The sequence below is a fragment of the Glycine max genome, chromosome 14 (genome assembly GCF_000004515.6).
Source record: "Glycine max cultivar Williams 82 chromosome 14, Glycine_max_v4.0, whole genome shotgun sequence".
NCBI classification, from domain to species: Eukaryota; Viridiplantae; Streptophyta; class Magnoliopsida; order Fabales; family Fabaceae; genus Glycine; species Glycine max.
Window position 1 is genome coordinate 483,946 of NC_038250.2, and position 21,944 is coordinate 505,889.

Genomic DNA, 21,944 nt, shown 5'->3' on the forward strand with positions numbered 1-21,944 from the left:
TATATATATATATATATATATTTACTTTTGGTACTTCTTTAATATACTAATGTGAGGATTAAAATCTTTTAAGACTGTATAATTGTAACAGTTCCGTGACTTCTATCCCCTTCAATTTATGTTTTGTATGGTAGTGATACACTAGGCCGAATTGTTCAATGTGGCTGTTTTAATCATCTATTATTTTTTAATTGGGAGACGAGTTGATTGATTCTATTTGTATTTGCTTCTATTCCGGTTTGCCTTCTTTCCTTCTGGAAGAAAAAATGTTAGTTGATGAAGAAATTTGTTGGTGCTGGTGCCGTTTTAGATGCTTTAACTTCTTAAATATGAGAGTGGAACCGTGTCTGAGTGGCTTTGTCTGATTTCTAGGAACAAAATTCGTTGATAGTGATAGTGATGTCCCATTGTCCCAGTAAGCATGCTTGAATTGGACAATTGAAGCTACTTTACTGAGACTGTAAAAATGATTTGCTTTTAAACAATCACCTAATTAATCATGTTTTACCTGAATCAGGTTATTGATAAGTCATTCGGTTTTGACACTGTTGTTGAAGAGGCACAACGAACCATAAACTCTGCTCATGTGGAAGCAGAAAGCACTAAGAATGGTATCGGTATTGTCAAGTTAATGGGTCGTTACAGCGGTAAGTATCATTTATGTTATGTTAGTTTACAAGTTTAGTTTGTTGGTATAGAGTTGAAGAACGCTCAAGAATTGACGCAGCTTAGTGGTTAGTGGTTGTTGTATGTGTGTGTTTTATTTGATTGTTTGCTTCTCTTTATTTCTGTTGAGTTCTCCATGAAGTTTTTGCCAGTAAGTTGGATCATGAATTGAGAATATTTGTTGTTTGAGATCCTAATGTCTTTTTGAAGGTATCTTAACACATTTTGCTAGTGGTGAGAATTTGGGTAGTTTGCATCAGGCAATAGGTTCAGACTTCATTGGCACTGATGCTTAAAAAAATGATTTTAGTCAACACTCTGTATTATTCTTCTGCTGATACTGATATACTGAAATAGCTAACAAAGTGTATCCAAGAGATCTTGCACCCTTTCTTGCTCTTCACTGGTTTCTTGCCTTTTCCGTTCCGCATCCCTCTCCTCTTAATTATATATCTATACAGATAAACTATTCCACCTAATTATCTATACAAATTATTTTTAGAATTTTCTCACCATCTAAGCTGAAATCAATTATCTATATCCAGAATAATTTCTCAGATGAGGAAGACAGAATAATTTGCAGCCTTTATGCTATTATTGGAAGCAGGTATAATAGTTACTAGCATTTAATGCAAAAAACACTATCAGTATAGTGCTAGACAAATTACTTTTAGCTTTTTCTCACCAATCTAAGCTGAAATCAATTATCTATATCCAGAATAATTTCTCAAATGAGGAAGACAGAATAATTTGCAGCCTTTATGTTAATATTGGAAGCAGGTATAATAGTTACTAACATTTAATGCAAAAACACTATCGGTATAGTGCTGAACAAATTATTTTTTGCTTTTTCTCACCAATCTAAGCTGAAATTAATTATCTATATCTAATTAAGTCCTCATGCATGCCAAGTTGATCCAAGTCCAACACCAGCATCCGCTATGTCTAATTAAGATATTGAGTAAATAATTTTTTGTTCATGGGTTTGTTTCCTTTTTCTCATCACAAAAAACTACCTTCATTTCCATCATCTACCCTTCAACTAAAGTCACCGTTTTTACGATTACTTTACCTTTTAAGTTCTAACCAAATATTGATTCTTGCAATAGTTTTAATTCCGTTGTCAGGCTTGAGTTTATTAGTCACATGGTAAAACATACTGTTTCCAGGTTGTAGAAATCCTCAAATATCGGCCTTTGTGGTTTCGCGATTGTCAAGCTGTTGATGTTCTCAATGTGCTACCCACAACAAATAGTGGAACCATTGAGCTGCTTTATAAGGCATATTCAACTCATCTATTTTATGTTATGCCAGGGGTTTCAACGAGGCACTCAATGGGTTTACTGATGAGGGATGGAGCTCAAGTTATATTGCCCCTAGCACACACAATTGAGCATGAGGAGGTAATAAACTGGCCGGTACTAATTATGCAATAGAACTAATAGTTTTGCAATTCGACATTTACTAATTTCTATCTTCTTCGTGCTAGTTTTTGGAAGTCATTAAATTAGAAGGAATTGCTCATTCTCCTAAAGACACAATAACGCCTAGAGAAATGTTGCTTTTACAAGTTATTTTTTTTCCCTCTTGTTGCTTGCTCTATGCTTCACTCTTTCATAGAGGCCCGTTACTCAGTTTTCTTCTTCTGATTTATGTATATAGCTAGCACTAATATGTAGAAAGCTTGTTTTTTTACACTTATGTGGAATTTGGTTAAGGTCTTAGCATTCTTATTTTTTTTTCTTATCTCTATGTTTTGAATTAGTTAAGGAGTTTGTCATGAAAAACTTATACTCCTGATAAAAAAATATGCTTGCTTGTTTGGAATACTTATTAGAATTCACGATGTTCAGTTTCTTCTTTCTTTGATCTATGATGGGGGCGGGAAAAAACATTATATCCTCAAGCCTCTTGAATGCATGCATATAGCTTGCTAGTTTACTTCATTATTCATTGGATTCTTGCTGTTAGAATGGGGAACTTTGTTCATAACATTCTAATGGTTTCTAGGACACCTTTGTGACTTTCTTTCTTATAATTCATTTGTTTTTTTAAGGTAAGGTTTGGTGCTTCAATGCAAAGGATTATTTTGTTTGATAACATTATATTAGATTAGACTTGGTGCTTCAGAACTTAGACATTGTTTAATAACTTTTTTCTTTTTCCAAATCTCAATTATATATAGATCAATACGTATTATTATTATATTTTACTTGATATATATCAACATCAGGCTTCAGCTAATATTAGAGATTAAGTATAGTAATTGTGTTGAAGATATTACACAACCTGGATGAGGGTTGTTAATGCTTCCCTTTTTTTATTTTTCAGTATATGTCCACATCACATTTGTCCTGAAACAGTTTTTGCTTTATTTTCTATATGATATGTGGTTCATTCAGTTCCTGCTTTAACCAACACAAAGTAATTATATATCTTCAGTTAATTTAGTACTCCCTTCCATTTTATCATCACTCCAACAACATTATCATTTACTCATTTTCCAAGGGTCATTTATTCTTCCATTTTCCTAAACAAGGATTATTAGTTGTTACTTGGGTAGAAAAACATGGATTGTTCGTACTTTTTTTTTTGTAAAAGGGATTTAGTATCTGCAATTGGTAGCTCACGTGTGGTTATCATGGGTGACAACTTTTATATATATATATATATATATATATATATATATATATATATATATATATATATATATATATATATATATATATATCACGATGGGTGTTAGTGGTAGATTTAGGATCCAGAGTCAGTGGGGACAGATTATTTATTTTTAAATAATTATTAATATTTATTTAAAATGCTCAACCGAATAAAGTGTAAAAGAAGCAACATATACAAAAATAAATTAATCAATCGGAGTAAAAAATTGACGACAATTGAAAAATTGAAAGCAGCAGGGAGTAAAAAATAACATTAGCTTTATCCTTATGTTTTTTCTAAAGCCAGGGGTGAAGTGCCCCCTTGCACCCCTTCAAGTAGCCTCGATCCGCCACGGTGTGCTCCAGAGATGTTTTAATATTCTATATCATTTTTTTATTTTCTCTTACTCTTTATACTTTCCTTTTGAAAACAACATATTCTTAATTTTTTATATACACATTAGATTTGTGTGAGCATGATATTACTTTCAACATCAATTTTTGAATCATTATCAAAAGTTGTCCACTTTTAATGATAATCAAAGTTTGATGTTAAAATTTTTCTAAAACTAATGTTAAATTTAAAATAAGTGCTTTTTTTAAAAAAAATTAAGTAGATAAAATTGTATTCCTAAACAAAATAAAAAACTATTTATTTTAAGTAAAAACAGTTTAGATAAGAAAAATAAAAAAAAATACTTATTTTATTAAAATAAATTTAAAATAAATTTAAACAAACTCACTTTTTAAGACGGGTGAAAAAGGATTTTTAAGTATTGGCATTTTACAGTTAGAAGTTTATCAGTTATAATTAGTTAGTGTTAACTAATGAATTGCCATTAATTAATAGTAACGAGCTCAAACCAAACAACTGCACGGACAAAATTACATTGATATAGAACTTTATTAGTCATAAGTTAGTGTTAGCTAATGAATTGCCATTAATAGTAACTAGCTCAAACCAGACAACTGCAAGGACAGAATTACATTGATATAGAACTTTATTAATTATAAGTTAGTGTTAGCAAATGAATTGCCATTAATAGTAACTAACTCAAACCAGACAATTGCACGGACAGAATTAATTACTTTGATATAGTAAAAGTTTGTTCACATTGTTAATGGTTTTGAAGCTTCCAGACTCAAGTATAGATAGAGTTCCACCAAATTTTGAAAACAACATTCATCGCTAAAGAGTACAAGAAAATAAAGTTTATCAATAACAACATGGACATGAAGTTGAATATTCCAGCAATTAATGTTTTATTCTTATTGCTAGCTATTTCTAGTACAACTCAATCGGTTGACATTAATATAAAAAAATTTGGCGGAGGTGCAGATATAACACAGGTAAAAAGTAGTTGAGTTCGCTAAAAAAAGGATTGAATATTCCACTGATTATTATTATTGCTATTGTGTTTGATTTGTAATTTCTATATATATGTTGTCCTCAAGGCTTTGACAAAAGCTTGGGAAGAGGCATGCGCAGCAACAAGTGCAAGCAAAATTGTGATTCCTGGTGGGTCATACAAGATGGAAGCAGTTGATTTAAAAGGTCCTTGCATGGCTCCCATTGAAATTCAGTTTGATGGCACACTTCAAGCACCGGCTGACCCGAATGCACTCGACGGGGCTGATGAATGGCTCAAAGTACAACATGTTAACTTTTTTACCTTATCAGGTAAAGGTGTTTTTGATGGTCAAGGTGCAACTGCTTGGAAACAAAATGATTGTGGAACTAACAAGAATTGCAAGAAACGTTCCAAGGTAATAAATGAACTATATAACTATATAGCCATTTCAATTAATCTCAAATTGCTAGTAGCACTAGCACTTCTACTAAATCATTCTAATGAGCTGAGTTTCTTGTAAACAGAATTTTGGTTTCAATTTCCTGAACAATTCTATGGTTCGGGACATAACTTCTAAGGATAGCAAAAACTTTCATGTAAATGTTTTAGGGTGCAATAACTTCACATTTGATGGTTTCCACGTCAGTGCTCCAAATACCAGTATCAACACTGACGGGATTCACATTGGAAGATCAACTGATGTGAAAATTCTTAACACCAACATTGCCACTGGAGATGACTGCGTCTCATTGGGAGATGGTAGCAAAAAAATAACTGTCCAGAATGTGAATTGTGGACCTGGTCATGGCATTAGTGTTGGAAGTCTTGGCAAGTACCCAGAAGAAGAGCCGGTAGAACAACTTTTAGTCAAGAATTGCACTTTGACAAATACAGATAATGGTGTGAGGATCAAGACTTGGCCTAGTTCTCCAGGAGCTTCTCCTATTACTGATATGCATTTTGAAGATATTACCATGGTTGATGTCATGAACCCAGTGATCATAGACCAAGAGTATTGTCCTTGGAATCAGTGCTCAAAACAGGTACTTATATGTTTAATCAGAAACGATTCTTAAATTTAAATGTCTTTATTCGTTACCCTCTTTAAAATCATACTGGAGCTGTTATTATTTAAATCACTAGTATTTTAGTCTTGATTGAATATGCACTACCGTGAGATTTCTTATACCTTGTTTTTGTCTATTTTGTGCATGCTTGCAATGGCTTAGGCTCCATCAAAAATAAAGATAAGCAAGGTTACCTTCAAGAATATTCAGGGCACTTCAAAAACCAAGGAAGGAGTGACTCTTATATGTAGCAAGGGTGTACCATGTGAGGATGTGGAACTAAATAACGTTGCTCTTACATTCAATGGAGCTCCAATAGTTGCTAAATGTGCTAATGTCAAGCCCATAGTTACAGGAAAAGCTCCTGCTTGCACATGTACAGCTTAAGAGACTTGGGTTGACACATTCTCCTTGACCAGATTTTTCTTTTGTAGATATGTAAGGTGAGGATGAGGACTATTTGAAGTCTATAGTGAATAAGCATTTGTATATACTTACGTTGTCAATGTCTAAGGGCATTTATTCAATACGAAAGCCTTGTGCAAGAGCATATATAAGATTGACTTTCTATTTACTAAAGAAAAGTTCTCATGCCGGTCACAATTGCTAGCTAGAAGCTACGAGGCTTTCCTGACTGTCTCCGCATATAGTATATTCTATATAACACTATTATTTATATTAGAATAAGAGTATATATTTATGTACAAAAATAAGAGAGAATATTTATATAAATATGCTTGAAAGTTTATAATATATTTCAAAACAAATTTTACAATGCGTTCAGGTCAAATTATATTTGAGAAATGTTATGCCAACTTCAAAATAAGGTTACTTTATTACCGAATGATAATGAGACTTGTTGAAGATGAAGAAGAATTATCAACAATCAATCACTTATCGTTATCTGTTAAGGTTTAAATGAAATCATGTTTGAGTGGGTGTTCAATACATACACCTCCCAAGAAGTCTATTAGGAGATTTTAATGTCGGATCGACCTCCCTAAAGTTGTTAATAAGGTACAGAAGATGCCCTACAAGCTCTACATGGAGAATCTTAACCTGTGTATGAAGGAGTCCTGGTCAATCTCGTATTTGGGCAATAGGGTGATGGAGACAGGTGTGAGCCAAATGAAGCGATATGGAGAAAAAGGTAAAATGTGTTCATGTGGTAGAGAAGATCCTTTGTTCTTTAATTACATAATTTAATTATGTAGTTAGTTCAATTGAAGAGACATGATTTAGATATGATGTATGTAGATGGACTAATCGATGGGTTCACTTTAAACATATGAAGAAAAGTTGAAGAGAAGACATGATGACATTTTGAAGAAAGGGTCAAAACTTCTTTGACAGAAAATGAAGCAAAAGAAATAAAAAAAGAACATGGTCGCAAAAGACGATGTGAACATGACCAAAGAAAACTAAAAAGATCATGACAATCTATTTATAAATACATAAATTCTAAGACATGGGTTATGACAACGCCATCTCATATTTTAAGAAATCATTTACTCTTCCATTTCAGCTTTTTTGCCTACGTGACATATATACTCTTCTCATTTCATCATCTGCTAAACACTCTTTAACAACATAAACAAATTCAATTCATTTCATCAGTTACTAAAATGTAATTAAATTTTTTTCATATCAGTCTCTGACGCAAGAAGTTTAAAGTTCAAAATAAATGTTATTTATCAGTTACTGAGCAATCATTAAATAATTTCATATCATTCTCAAGTGAAAATTAATATAATTAGCATTTGTTGCGACATACTCATCACTAATGGTTATCATCACAAAAGGCAGGCGTGATATCAGTATTTGTGGTTTCAGGTGAGTAACACCACCTCTCTCTGACCTATACTACGGCCACTTTAGACTAAAATCTGTAAAGGAGTAACAACCACCCTTTTCCTCTGCTTCTTTCAGATTTTTCTTTTTATTTTTTATTTTATCAAGGACATGTTTGCTCATCAAGTACATCTTTAGGTTTCTTCGGCTAAAGCTACTTTTTCTGTTATTTAACGTGTTCATCTTGCTTAATTGCTCCTGGGAACATATTAAAACAATTTATACATTAGGGAACATATAAAAACAGGATGTACACAAATTCAGTTTCATACAAGGCTTGAACAAAGAAAATGTGATGTAGAGTTTATTCTAAGTTTAGTACCTCCATCTGCCTCTCTTTATTTCAGTTCAGAACAGAAAGAACTTTTGATTATGACATCTGAATATAACCATTTGCTTCAGCAAGAATTGAAGCTCTATTTGTGTGCCAAAATTTAGGGAATTAGATACTAGCTAGGCTAAATAAATAAGCAAATGAATTTGGTCAGTTATTGGCTTTGTTGAGAAATGGTTGCAATTGGTTGGGAAATGTTCCTAATTTAGAGGAATAAGATGATTTATTTTTTTTATGAAAATAATAATAAAGTGCGCAACATGATGAAGAATGGTCTTTTATTATTATTTCAATTTGAACCTAAGTTGTTAATAATAAAAATAAGAAGAAGAAATTAGTACGTACATTGAGAGCGAATGCAGGGATGCGTCAGGTTTGCACAAACAGATCGTCTCTTGTTAGTTTCTATTTAATTTATCAGTATTTTGTGAACAACTCACCTTGGTTTTCTCATTCCCAAAATATATAACCGTTTCACACATTGTACGCACATACATAAAAATAAATTACACAAACGTAGGTCTTCCCTTCCCTAATCTCATTTGACATTATGTAAATGCAAAACCCTAACAACATCGCAATTAATCCAGAGAGATGAAGAAAGCTCTTTTCAAGCCAAAGCCCAAAACACCAGTGGAGCTCGTGCGCCACGCCCGGGAACTCATCATCTTTCTCGACTCCAAAACATGCACTCGTGAAAGTAAACGCGAAGAGAAGGTAAATTAATGTCTTCCTTCCATCACATAATTAAAATTACGTACCTTGTTTTACCTGCCTATGCATTCATAATTAAGTCTAAGATTCTTTTTTTGAAAGACAAATTTTATTGAAATAAAAAAATTTGACGCACAAGATATGTTCCAAATTATCAAACAGAGGACACAAGAAATTCTAGACATACCCCCCCTGATACAATGCCTCCAACAAAGAATTAATACCCCATCAAGCACAAAGTTTTAAATAGCGGTCCGCAATCGCAATTGAAGCCGTAACGTCAAGGTATTTTAAATCTTCGCAACCGCATCATGACCCTAATTGTGGTCACATCAGTGACATTTTCTTGCAATATGAAAGTTTTTGGCTCACCCCAATAATAATGACCACAGTTTAAAACCATGATCACAACAGAAAATGCTTCAGGGACATCTTATTTATCAAATTATGCAGCCTGAAAATAAAAATAAAACACCAGAAGCTTTGCTCAGAATTAATACCCTAATGTATATACCACTGCCGCTGCTATATCATACTTGGAAAGCCTCACACCAGATACCCAAACTCTTTTCACGCTTCAGCACCAACATAACATGCACGTACAACTTTTGAAAAAACTGATATTTGATACTTTTTAAAATTACATCAGTTTCGTCACTTTTTTAATATCGTGAAAATCCACAAATAAATAAATATGGTTGATTTGATTACAATTATGATTGCATTGTAGTTGTAGACATTAAAAAATTAAATTAAACGTTGACGTTGCAATCAAAATCTTGGTTGCATTACTATATTTTTTTTATGCCATGCATTACTATATTTTAAAACGTTGATTAAATCATATATATATATATATATAAAATGCGCGTTGCAGCTATCAGACCTAAGCAAAACGGTACTGGAGATAAGAACTGTTCTTTATGGAAACGGAGAATTAGAGCCAAATGCTGAGGCGTGTTCTCAGATCACACGAGAGTTTTTCAAAGATGACACATTTCGCCTTTTCATTCTCTATCTGTCAAATCTTAATCTCGGGGTAGCCATTTCTATATTTCACCGTCTGTTACATTATGTTTTTTTAATTTCTCTTTCTAGCATATTTAAGAATTAATATATATATATATATATATATATATATATATATATATATATATATATATATATGTTTGTAGGCACGCCAAGATGCGACCCACGTGATTGCAAATTTGCAAAGGCAGCGAATTAATTCGCAACTAATTGCTTCTCAGTACCTGGAAAAAAATCTAGATCTTGTGGACATGCTCATAGACGGGTATGAATATTTATGCGATATTCCACATTGAATTTTCAAATTTTATTTCATAGTTTCAGTACTGTGCTGGATAAATGGTTAATGAAGGTTGACTTAATTAGTTATGAGAAAGAGGGTGACATTGCTTTGTCGTATGGTGCGGTTGCAAGGGAGTGCATACGCCACCAGAGCGTAGCAAGGTACGCAATTCCAATCATCGACCTCTTAATTAATTAATCATGCAATTTATTGAGTTATATATCCAACATGAATGCTTGTGTGAGGATCATAATTCTCAATTGTTAACTTTCGGAGATTAAAAAAAAATGTAGCCAAGCATCTTGCATGGCTGACTTTGGAATTTTACTTTCTTGTTCCTCTTTTTTAAATTCTGACTAGCTTAATTTATGGTTTTTAGGCATATTTTGGAATCAGAGCACATGAAGAAGTTTTTTGACTATATTCAGCTACCAAATTTTGAAATAGCATCAGATGCTGTTGCAACTTTTAAAGTATGCTAATTATGATGCTATGTCTTTTAATTTTCATTCACAAATCTAAGCCTAATTCTCATTATTTACATGTTCTTCATTTTACTTGCATTGCGAGAAAGTCCCAAAATATATTTCTGGTTTATCACATACATATCTACGTTTGTTATATTCTATATTCTATAATGGACAATGGAGCAAAAGGCATAAAGGATACTGCTTTTTTTTCGCATTTTCCGAGAGAAAATGAAATACGTGATGAAAAAAATATAAAAAAGAAAGAAAGAAATAGAAGTTGTAAAAGAAATTTAAGAGAAACTATCATCCATAATATATATATTTTTATCTTGCATCTTCTTATTTAATTTTCCTTTGTTTTATGCGACATCCAAACAAATAATATCCTTAAACTATCCAGGATTAATTATATTGATTTGAATGTATGTATGCGAAGAACTCTTTGTATTTGGGAATGTGTTTTATGATAATTATTTTGTATAAATAGGTTTGGACGGCTAAAACTGATATCACATTTAAAATTTCTAATTAACTAAAATGTTTTTTTTATATCAACAAATCCTAATTTTTTAGTTTTGTTAGAAATGTCAATTTCAAACTTACAACTTCTTCTTCTCTCCTTCTTCCTTCAGCGTTAAGTTTTTCCTTTTCAAAAAATAAAAAGTCATCCTTATATCTCCCTAATTAACTAAAATTTGTCATATCATGTGTTGATATAATAAAGTTCTAGGTACTACTATTTTGCTGTTACAGCAAATTCATTAGCATGAAATTAAGCTAATCCATTCCCTGACTGATGTACACAGGAGTTATTGACAAGGCACAAATCTACAGTTGCTGAATTTCTTTCTAAAAATTATGACTGGGTAAGTACGCCAAAGTCTACTTAGTATATATTTATGTCATGCACAAGGTACATGTATTTATCCTCTGTAAATTAGAGAATGTAAAAGCAATCAAGGCTGTAGAAGAGGGAAAGAATTTTCCCCTATCATTGTTTTATCTTCCAACATGCATGTTTGTAAAAGTTTAAATTAGACAATTTAATTTGGTTTCCAAAGATTTCAGTTGTCTTTAGTTGGTGGCTTCCTCGGTGGAATGTAAGGTTTCGCACCTTATATATAATTGATGTCAACATGCGCGATGAGGCAGATATATGAACCAAAAACTTATTCACATTGGAGTCAATTATTTGAATAAAAAAAGTCATAGCATCTTTCACATTCCTCAAATTTATTGTAACATAAGTAATTTGGTTGTTTTCATACAATATAGCTTTTTAAGTTTTTTATTTTTATCAATATTTTAAGATATTATCAGCTAAAACGTTTTACTGTGCTTGTCAGTTCTTCAAAGAGTACAACTCTCAATTGCTTGAATCCACCAGTTATTTTACTAGACGGTACGCTATCAAGGTATAAATAATTTAATCTGTGGTAGATTCCTTTAAGTCTCAAATTCATTTTAACATCAATTGTCCATTTTAACTGCTTGCATTAGTCACAATTTTTTATCCATTTCCCCATTGTAATCAAATTAATATGTTACAGTTATTGGGGGATATGTTATTGGATCGCTCGAATGCTGCTGTAATGGTCCAGTATGTGAGCTCGTTCGATAATATGAGGATCCTCATGAATCTCTTAAGAGTATATATGCATTCTCCTTTACTCAAATTTTTCAGAATTGCAAATACATGAAATAAAAGTACTTATTAATTTGTTCACCCCCCAATTTGCAGGATTCAAATAAGACAATTAAATTGGACTCCTTCCACGTTTTCAAGGTGTATATTGAAATGGAGCAAGCATATATTTTTTAATAGATTCTTTTAAACTGAATGTTCTTAGTTTAAATTTAATTATTTTAATTGACAGCTATTTGTTGCAAATCAAAATAAGCCTCCTGAGATTGTCAGCATCCTTGTTACAAACAAACATAAGCTTTTGCAATTTTTGGACAACTTTAATAGCGACAAAGGTATAAAGTTGTTGCTTCACTTCTAGTGTATAAAATTTCTAATTTTTTAATTGGTCGCATGAGTTAACTCTATCCTTCCTTAACTTTTCAGCGGACGAGCATTTTCAAGCAGATAAACAACAAGTAATAAATGAGATAATAACTCTTGAACAAGAGGATCGTCCATGCACATCTTTGGACAATTGTGAAGTTCCATGTTGAATACTTACTGTCCGGATTTTTAATCATCTTTCAATTTCTCCAAGTCACACTTTGCTACGTCAAGTCACTTGTGTTTCTTTTTTTTTTTTCACATGCCATTCTCAATGGGAAGAATCAAATATACTTCACTGTGAATAGAAGATACAACGAATCTTGATTAACTTATTATTTGAATTATTTTTTTTTTAACTTTAATTTCTGTTATATTTATACTCCACTTTTGTATAAGTCAAGAACCTTTCCCCACCAATAATTTCTATAGCCTCATTATCCGTCACGGCTGGCAAGAAAAGCATCCCAGCAGCAATCAATTCTGGACTGAGCATGAAGCGGATTTCCTCCTATATCAGACATTTACAAGCAAATTTATTGAACATCAATAGGCTAAAACCAAATGTTCACGTGACAAATATCTCAACATACAAAATCTACAAAATGTACACAAGACTGCATGCATATGCTTATATCAGGAACTATGGTATAAAAGCTATCATACATACCTAGGTATAATGGATGGAAACAAAAAACATATTATACCTCTGTAGTCCCCATGCCATGGACATCTCCCCCAAGCTATTTACTTGCAAAATATACTTCAACGGCTACACTTGATTGATTTTCCATGTGCCCTGAATTGAGAAGCTATTACAATGCCCAAGTATTAACTATTAAAAACCAAATGAATCATTTAAAAAAAAAAACTGAAAGAAATTAGTTTTGCCTTCAATTGAAAATAAATTTCCTTCATTTACCAAAACATTGCATAGAGGTGTACGAGAAGCGCCCCAAAGCTCAGCCTCGGGATGACCAATATTAGAGTAATTTTTGTAGGGAAATACTCTTCGCTCAAAGGAGACAATGCCCTAAGGCATATCAGAACTTATCCTTTGAAAATAGTGAAGGATGCACAAAATCTTATCTTGCAGTTTTTCATTCATATGATCATATATACACACTCCTGAAAATTAAGAAAAACCTTGGAATATTGCAAGAGAATAATAATAATTCAATCCAATATTATCTTTAACTATATTCTTGTTTAATATAATATCTTTATATACTCATCGATATATATATATATATATATATATATATATATATATATATATATATAGCAGAGCGCATTCCAATCATCTGTTAATTAATTTCTTAATTAATTAATCAAGATATATGTAGCAAAGGATCATGCATGCATGGCTGACTTTGAAATTTTACTTTCCTTGTTCCTCTTCCAAATTCTGCCTATCTTAATTTTTTTATTTTTTTTAATTTAGGCATGTTTTGGAATCGGAGAACATGAAGAAGTTTTTGGACTATCTTCAGCTACCAAATTTTGAAATGGCAACTTTTAAAGTATGCTAATTAATTATGATACTATATCTTTTTTTGTCAGCAAAAAATATTTTCATTAATACAGAAGATATCAGTGGTACCCATGTGATTACAATCTCTTATTCAAATTAAAGAAAACAAAATAGAACTCTTATAGTAGAACCAATCCCTTTATAGAAGAGTCAATGACGTATCTAATTAGACAATTATTATTACTTTATGAATGTACTACTCCATATGACTATTTGCAACCTAAACTATTGATTAAAGGCACTGAATGCAAGCCAGAACATTTTGATTGTCATTGGTGCCTTGAGGAGAAAAATGACTCACCATGTTTTACCTCAAGTCATGCTCATGATTTATAAATGACTTCTTCCATCACAATATCAAAATCCAACTAAAATTGTTGAAAGAAGATTTTATTTCTATGACTCCACAAAGACCATACACGGCACATCATACAGACAACCAAATAGTATTCTTTTTAGCATTAAACCAAGTGCATTGAAATCCATGAAAATCTAAGCCTAATTCTCATTATTTATTTTTTCTTAATTTTACTTGCATTGCAAGAAAGGCCCAAGATATATCTCTAGTATATATTGCAGACATATCTACGTTTGGTATATTCTATAATGAACAATGGAGCAAAAGGTATAAAGGATAGATAATGCTTTTTTTTTAATTACCACCTAAGAGAAAATGAAATATGTGATGAAAAAAGAAATACATAAACAAAGAGAAAGAGAAGATGTAAAAGAAATTAATGTAAGAGAAAGTATCATCAATAACATATTTCTATTTTCAATCTTCTAAAATGTTGTCATATCATCATCTGTTGCTAATATAGTTCTGGGTACCACTATTTTGCTCTTACTAGCAAATTCATTAACATGAAATTAAGTATTGGGGTTAAGAGCAAGACGTTTTAATAAATAGCCCTCAAATATTTACCAACAGACTATTTTTACTTTTTTTATAACTATGAAATGTTATATATACTTGATAACCCTTTTACAGTACAAGAATATAATATTCTAGGAACGGTAATCTCAATTTTATTCTTATTTAAAAACTTGTTTTTAAAATAATTTTTTTGTTGTCTATAATTAATCAATGGGTTTTCAGCCTAACGATTAAAAGTTTGTAGCTATATTTACATTACATTTTAGTTAAACATATAATTTAGTCTCTTTACAACGTATTCTCAATTTAGTCCCTTACCCATCAACGTATTAAATCGGTCTTAATACATACAAACTATCAGTTTAGTCCTTTGTTGTCATGATAATATATCTGTAATGATTTATGTGTTCTTAATTTGATTCCAATCTATAAATCACATTTTTAATTTGATTCTTATACATGCAACGCATTCTTAATTTTTAGTCTCTATACTATAGAGATCATTAAACAAATTAAGAATACCGAATGCGCTATAGGAGAAATTAAAGGATTAGATTAAAAATACACTATATATGGGGGTTCAAATTAAGAATGCCTAAGCATTTTAACTGTCAACATAGGACAATTAAAGATGGTGTTATGACGACGGTGACATAAACCAAACCAATAACATTTACACGCAGAAGACCAAATTGAAAATCTGTAATATATATGTTTAACCTTACAATTTTGTTCTCGTAGTTTGGGATTCAAATTATGGACATAATTAAAGGACGAGTAAAACACAAATTTCATTTGTTTAAAAACAAAATGGACGGGTAAAATTTCTGAAGTAGAATGATTATGGCATAGCTTCAAAGCCAAGCACAATATGCAAACATCAACCTTCGTATCTCGTGAAGACAATGACTATAATCAAAAGGAGTAGCCGCACTCGATCGACATAATAATATCTCGTTTGATATACTATATTGCCCTCTACTCCCACCGCTAGATACAAATTTTAAAACCCGATCACATTGTCCCATTTCTACCAAACGCACATACACCTTGTCTTTCCTTCAAAGTCAAGCATCAAACTACATACTATTTCCCACGTCAAAGAAAGAAAGCACTAACGATTTTCACTTATTACGAGCTCAAAATCCATAATGACAGCTAGCAAAAATTGGTTAGTACAAAATAAAGACATAAGCATGATTCTTACTGTCAATACCAGAATTTTATTTGTAGATAATTTGTAAGTAAACGTAAAAATTCTTTGAATTTTAAGTTCTATCCTAATTATGATGAAGTTGGGACCCATGCAACTCACATAAACTTTTTTAATAATAAAAAAAATCCATGGCACTCACCCTGAACACATCATTACAAAACACAACATTGTTGTTAACAAAAGCAAGCATTGAAACATGAACAATTAAGTCTCTCCCAGTCTATCCATCACTGATCCACGGCACTACCATGCTAATTCTTCTTTACCTCTCCCTTGTGTGTTCCCTTCCCCACATTGCATTGTCATCCCATTGCACCGTGGAAACCGCCACGAAAACCTTTGAAAAATGCATGAACCTCCCAACCCAACAAGCCTCCATAGCATGGACATTCCACCCCCACAACTCAACCTTAGAACTAGTCTTTTTTGGAAGCTTCATATCACCTTCAGGGTGGGTTGGATGGGGCATTAATCCCACATCGCCCGAAATGACCGGAACACGTGCCTTAATAGCTTTCCCGGACCCAAACTCCGGCCAAATAGTGCTTCTATCATATATTCTTGACCCCACAGTGAAGCTTCAAAAATCTCCACTGCTCTCTCGCCCCCTTGACATCCACCTCCTATCCTCCACCGCCGCCATGTACGGCGGCAAAATGGCCACCGTGCACAACGGCGCCGCCATCCAAATCTTCGGCACGGTGAAACTGCAAACGAACAAGACCAAGATTCACCTTGTTTGGAACAGGGGACTTTACGTTCAGGGGTACTCGCCCACCATTCATCCAACTACTTCCACCGATCTGGCTTCCATTGCAACCTTTGACGTGTTGTCGGGTTCATCTGCTCCACAGCACACGGATCTCACGACGTTGAGAGTGATCCATGGCACCGTTAACGCCATATCGTGGGGCATTTTGTTACCAATGGGAGCCATCACGGCACGCTACCTTAGGCACATTCAAGCTCTCGGCCCTGCATGGTTCTATGCTCATGCAGGTCTGATCATCAACACAATTCTCCATATTACTCTTTAATTTTAACCATTCATATCTTTGGTTTGACTATTTTTCTTTTTTTTTTAAATAACCATATGCGTGTTTTTTTAATATAGTAGACAGTAAAAAGCTAAACAAAAAAGACAAATATAAATAATATGATATGATATAAAAAATATATAAATGTTAATAAAATGTTTAGAGTGACAAAATATTCACATATCACTATTCTTTATTTGAAGGATTACAAATAAAAAAGAACAACAACAATCACCAGTTCTGTATTTAATTTTAATTCTGATTTTTGGACACTCGAACCTTTTAAATACTCATTTAGCACCCCCACATTTCCTTTTTCGGGCAGTCATTTAAATACTTGTTTGACAATGACTTGTGATAGAGTAGTAATTGCTTAATTTGGAGAGAAAATAAATATTATGCATGCAGGAATACAACTGTTTGGTTTCGTTCTGGGAACAGTGGGGTTTGTGATCGGAATCCGGCTGGGGCAACTGTCGCCGGGAGTGGAGTATAGGCTCCACCGGAAGCTTGGAATGGCGGTGTTTTGTCTGGGGGCTCTGCAGACTCTGGCGTTGTTATTTAGGCCAAACACCAGGAACAAGTTCAGGAAGTACTGGAAGTCTTACCACCATTTTGTAGGTTACTCGTGTGTGGTTCTTGGTTTTGTGAATGTGTTTCAGGGATTTGAAGTTATGGGGGCCAGCAGATCTTATGCCAAGTTGACTTACTGCTTAGGGCTCTCTACTCTCATTGGGCTTTGCATTGCTTTGGAGGTCAACTCTTGGGTTGTCTTCTGTAGGAAATCCAAGGAAGACAAGATGAGGAGAGAGGGACTCATTGGAACTTCCCACTAAGCCATCCACAATTAACATTCCTCATTATTACTCTAGTATTTCATTGTTCCTTCATTTTGTATCCAATGCCAAGGTGTGTAATTATAAAGGTTTTGAAATATACTTCATAATATCTAAATCATTTCAAAACTTAAATAAATTATTTTATCATGAATTCTTTTATTTTAAGTCCAAAAAAATCACTTGTGGTTAACGCTTATATTTTTTTTATAAAAAAAATCTAAAACATGTAAGAAGTATGATAGATTAATTAATGTCCAAGTAGCCGAGCACCACACAAAAAGAAGAATAGGAAAGTCAGAAGAAAGACGAGACCATGTTGTAACTTGTATGTTATTCGATATTCGTTGCTTCCCACTATCCAATTACATGGCTCTCTTTTTTTCTTTTTTAATTTCCCAGCAGAGCTATAAAGAAATCAGTCAAATCACCCAATGTAGAAATAGGGCAGATGAAAGGATGTAAATATAGAAATTGTATTAAACAAATACAAAAATAGAAACAGTTAGGCTCAAACGAGGAGGGAAGAAAAATTACTAATGTAGAAGGTTTTCACTTTATTCGACTTCATGTCTTCTGACTTCTGGTGGATGTAATATTACTTTCCAAAATCAGGCAACACAATCTTTCTTTTCCTAATAAATATATTTGTTTGGAATGATGCTTTGGAAGAAAGTTTTTGTTTGACATATATTTAAAGCAAAAAGAATCTCCCAAAGTCTTTTGCTTTTGATTTGTCTGTCTCTTGATCTAAACTAAAAAATATCTTCTATAGGATATGATATTTTTCGAGTGAAAAACGTTTATATGATGATAAAAATAACTCTAAAGATTTTCTTTTCTATACACAACTGGAACTCGAAAGACAAATTTTTTTTTTAGTAAAAATATACTGAGTTAGTTAAAATGTTCAAAATATCTTTAAAAAGGAAAGAAAAGCAAGCAGAAACAGATCGATTTTAGAAAATAACAATCGAATACCTTTTTCAAATATTTTGAAAGAAAAACAAGCAATTTTTCTAAAATTGCAATAAGCCAATAAATATAAACAAAAAAGTCATTTTTCCGCTAAAAGAATAAAAATGAAGGAACCTAATTTAATCGTTTATGTGGCCTCATTATTTATTTATTTTGTTCAATTTTGTCTCACTATTAATAAATGACTTAATTTGGTCTCTTAATTTTTCAAATACCATCCATTTTAGTCCTTTTTGTCTAAATTAGTCTCATGTTAGAATTTTTGACAAATTAAGGAATCTAATTAAATCATTTTAAAGATTTAAGAGATCAAATTGAATCATTTATTAATAGTGGAACAAAATTGAATAAAATAAATAAGCAATTAAGCCAAAAATAATTTTTTTTTTACCATCCACCAAAAAATCCTACAATAATTAGATATTTAGACATAAGAGTTAAATTAAAGAAAAACAATTTCTTAAATGCCGAACATTAACCCTCCAGAAGATTGAAGATCGGAACAGTTTCTAATCTATTAAAGAAGGATGTGCTAAACAGGCAAGTACAACACCTAAATCCAATCTATCTATATATCTATATATTTTATATATCTATACGTAAAGGAAGTTTGAAGTTTGAAGTTTTTTAAATCTTTAGATCAAAATTTTAATTTCATTATCATTCTTTATTTGATTTAATCATATTTATTCATCGATCAAAAGTTACAATACACAATACACAATAATCTTAGATTTAGTTTAATCAAATTGAACATTAATGAAGGATTAAATTGACCACATCAACTTAATATTTAATATTTCACTTTACTCATTAATTAAGGATAGACTTGTTTTTAACAAAAATAATTAAAGATATAAATTTAGAAATATATGCCTATAACGTTTCATACCAGAATTATCATCTTAGAATGAGAACAATCAATTTTTTCATCCATTAAATTAAAATATTTTAAATTTAAATTAAAATATTTGATTATAAAATCTCTATAAGATTTACCAAATAAGAAATCAAATCCTTCAAAGATTGAATTTACATTAAAATCGTCACCACAATCACAACCATCGTCGCAATCACCTCCACCACCATAATAACCATTATAACCATCGTCGTCGTCACGAGCATGACGACCATAAAATCTCATATTTGATTTTATGGTTAAATAATGCTTTTATTTGAATTTAAATTGTTTAATCTAATAAATGAGAATTATTTTCATTCTCATATAAAATGTTATATATATATATATATATATATATATATATATATATATATATATATATATATATATATATTATCTAATGTAATTAATTTACAATATATCTCATGAATAATAGTGAGTGAAAATTTGGATTTTTTTATTTACAAATAATATATTTTATAATTTCAAGTGGTGCTAAGAATATTGACTAATGTCTTAAAAAAATTAACTAGTAGTGATTAATATATATTAAATTATTTATAATTTCAACTTATGATAATAAAATTGACTATTATCTTAAAAAAGTTAACTATTAGTAATTAATATATATTAAATTATTATAATTTAACATTAATAATTTACTAAACGCATCATCATACATAAAAAGAAAAAATTATTCACATCGTCACAAAAAAAAGCTATTCAGATCTCAATAGTAAAATTTATGATACAAAAAATTCACTGTTCAATTTTGTTTACTAAACCTCTTATAGTCAATTTAAGAAACAGTATATTTTTTTTTATTTTTTTTCCATTTTTTCTATTTATAGCTATTAATTGATATTAATATTATGTTATCGTTTTTTTATCATAGTCATTGAATAGGTAGATTGTATTTTAATAATTTTATAATTCAATAAACAATTAACTATTTTCCTTAATTTCAATACAATTATATTTAATATGCTACTGAATATTTTAACAATTATATTATTAACCTATATATATATATATATAGATATGTTTTTATAAATAATAAATATATATAATATAATATAACCAAATTCGTGCATCACACAAATTTAAAATCTAATATATTAGTAAAAGAGACTTAAATGAATGTTAATCGTTGATTAGTAAAAGAATTAAATTGTCCACATTAATGTATTTTTAATATACAATTTTTATATTTTAATTTAATTATTAAAATATATTTCATAAAATAATAAATAAAAAATATTTAAAAGTAATGTCACTCGTTGATATATACTTAAATCTTACAATAAATACACAATCAAATTTAACCGACCAAACTATTAATAAATACACAATCATTGACTTAATCAAATGTAAAAAGAAAATATTAAATAATATTTAATGATATTAAAACAAAGAATGGAATTGTTTTAAAATTCAATTTTTTAATTATAGTTATTAATTAAAATTAATATTATATTGATGTTTATAACTTTTAGCAAATGGATTGAGAGGTTGTATTTTCTATATAACCTTGGGTAGAATGTTGTGAGCCTAATAAATTATAACAATTCTAATAATATTAAATTAACATTTAATGTTATTTAAAAAATTAATAATACATTAATGACATAACTATGATTTTTAAATAAATTATTTTAAAATTTTAGTGAATAACTATATGAAATATCTTATTTGATAACATATCTTGATTAATTATGTGAAGATTTTTATTAATAAGATTAAACATTTACAATTTTTTTAGCTCATAACCTAAGATAAGATGTTATGCAAAATATGTTTAATTTCGTAAATATGGTGTAACTTTTCATTCAAATCTAAAATTTAATACTATGATTTATAAGAACAACTTTCTATGTTAACATAATAACATATAATAAACATTTGTGATAAATAAAAATAACATCTAATGATATTGAAATTAATAATAATAATAATAATAATAAATGTTTTTCTTCTTCATTACTTCGTATTTATGATATGATTGTGAAATCACATGCAGTATTGTTATCAAGATATGCTAGAAAATAATTATTATTGATAAATAAAATAGCATATAATGATATTAAAATAAAAGAATAAATAATAAAAAAATGTTTGGTCGTATTTT

The 21,944-nt window shown here is 30.7% G+C and overlaps 3 protein-coding genes across 8 annotated transcripts; all 3 read left to right on the top strand.

Annotated features, from left to right (window-relative positions):
- Nucleotides 1–85: 85 nt before the first annotated feature.
- LOC100788863 (polygalacturonase) lies at nucleotides 86–6,348 on the top strand. Of its 6 annotated transcripts, XM_014766593.3 has the most exons (6): nucleotides 86–415; nucleotides 518–647; nucleotides 1,981–2,069; nucleotides 4,782–5,093; nucleotides 5,203–5,721; nucleotides 5,908–6,348. In XM_014766593.3, the coding sequence occupies exons 2-6, from the start codon at nucleotides 632–634 to the stop codon at nucleotides 6,130–6,132; spliced, it is 1,161 nt and encodes a 386-aa protein (XP_014622079.1). In that variant the 5' UTR covers nucleotides 86–415; nucleotides 518–631; the 3' UTR covers nucleotides 6,133–6,348. The 6 variants fall into 6 exon arrangements, with proteins under 6 accessions (XP_014622079.1, XP_025981115.1, XP_040865105.1 ...); XM_026125330.2 differs by lacking the exon at nucleotides 86–415 and having other exon boundaries at nucleotides 522–647; nucleotides 1,836–2,069; XM_041009171.1 differs by lacking the exons at nucleotides 86–415; nucleotides 518–647 and adding an exon at nucleotides 679–1,273.
- A 2,147-nt stretch (nucleotides 6,349–8,495) lies between these two features.
- On the top strand, nucleotides 8,496–12,784 carry LOC100804047 (putative MO25-like protein At5g47540). Its single transcript, XM_003545024.4, has 11 exons — nucleotides 8,496–8,647; nucleotides 9,522–9,683; nucleotides 9,820–9,938; nucleotides 10,040–10,117; nucleotides 10,336–10,429; nucleotides 11,233–11,292; nucleotides 11,773–11,841; nucleotides 11,977–12,075; nucleotides 12,168–12,212; nucleotides 12,304–12,406; nucleotides 12,498–12,784. Exons 1-11 carry the CDS (start codon nucleotides 8,525–8,527, stop codon nucleotides 12,605–12,607), a joined length of 1,062 nt encoding a protein of 353 aa, XP_003545072.1. The 5' UTR covers nucleotides 8,496–8,524; the 3' UTR covers nucleotides 12,608–12,784.
- A 3,464-nt stretch (nucleotides 12,785–16,248) lies between these two features.
- LOC100775680 (cytochrome b561 and DOMON domain-containing protein At2g04850-like) lies at nucleotides 16,249–18,302 on the top strand. The gene is made up of 2 exons (NM_001317407.2): nucleotides 16,249–17,063; nucleotides 17,510–18,302. Exons 1-2 carry the CDS (start codon nucleotides 16,313–16,315, stop codon nucleotides 17,935–17,937), a joined length of 1,179 nt encoding a protein of 392 aa, NP_001304336.2. The 5' UTR covers nucleotides 16,249–16,312; the 3' UTR covers nucleotides 17,938–18,302.
- The last annotated feature ends 3,642 nt before the right edge of the window (nucleotides 18,303–21,944 follow it).

Bases quoted from the DNA above. Each gene is read 5' to 3' on its own strand.
- LOC100775680 (NM_001317407.2), top strand. From the start codon at position 16,313: ATGCTAATTCTTCTTTACCTCTCCCTTGTGTGTTCCCTTCCCCACATT. The intron at 17,064-17,509 runs GTCTGATCATCA...TTATGCATGCAG, and splicing joins ATGGTTCTATGCTCATGCAG to GAATACAACTGTTTGGTTTC.
- LOC100804047 (XM_003545024.4), top strand. From the start codon at position 8,525: ATGAAGAAAGCTCTTTTCAAGCCAAAGCCCAAAACACCAGTGGAGCTC. The intron at 10,430-11,232 runs GTATGCTAATTA...TGATGTACACAG, and splicing joins ATGCTGTTGCAACTTTTAAA to GAGTTATTGACAAGGCACAA. The intron at 11,293-11,772 runs GTAAGTACGCCA...TGTGCTTGTCAG, and splicing joins TTTCTAAAAATTATGACTGG to TTCTTCAAAGAGTACAACTC.
- LOC100788863 (XM_003544070.5), top strand. From the start codon at position 4,554: ATGGACATGAAGTTGAATATTCCAGCAATTAATGTTTTATTCTTATTG. The intron at 4,677-4,781 runs GTAAAAAGTAGT...GTTGTCCTCAAG, and splicing joins GAGGTGCAGATATAACACAG to GCTTTGACAAAAGCTTGGGA. The intron at 5,722-5,907 runs GTACTTATATGT...GCAATGGCTTAG, and splicing joins GGAATCAGTGCTCAAAACAG to GCTCCATCAAAAATAAAGAT.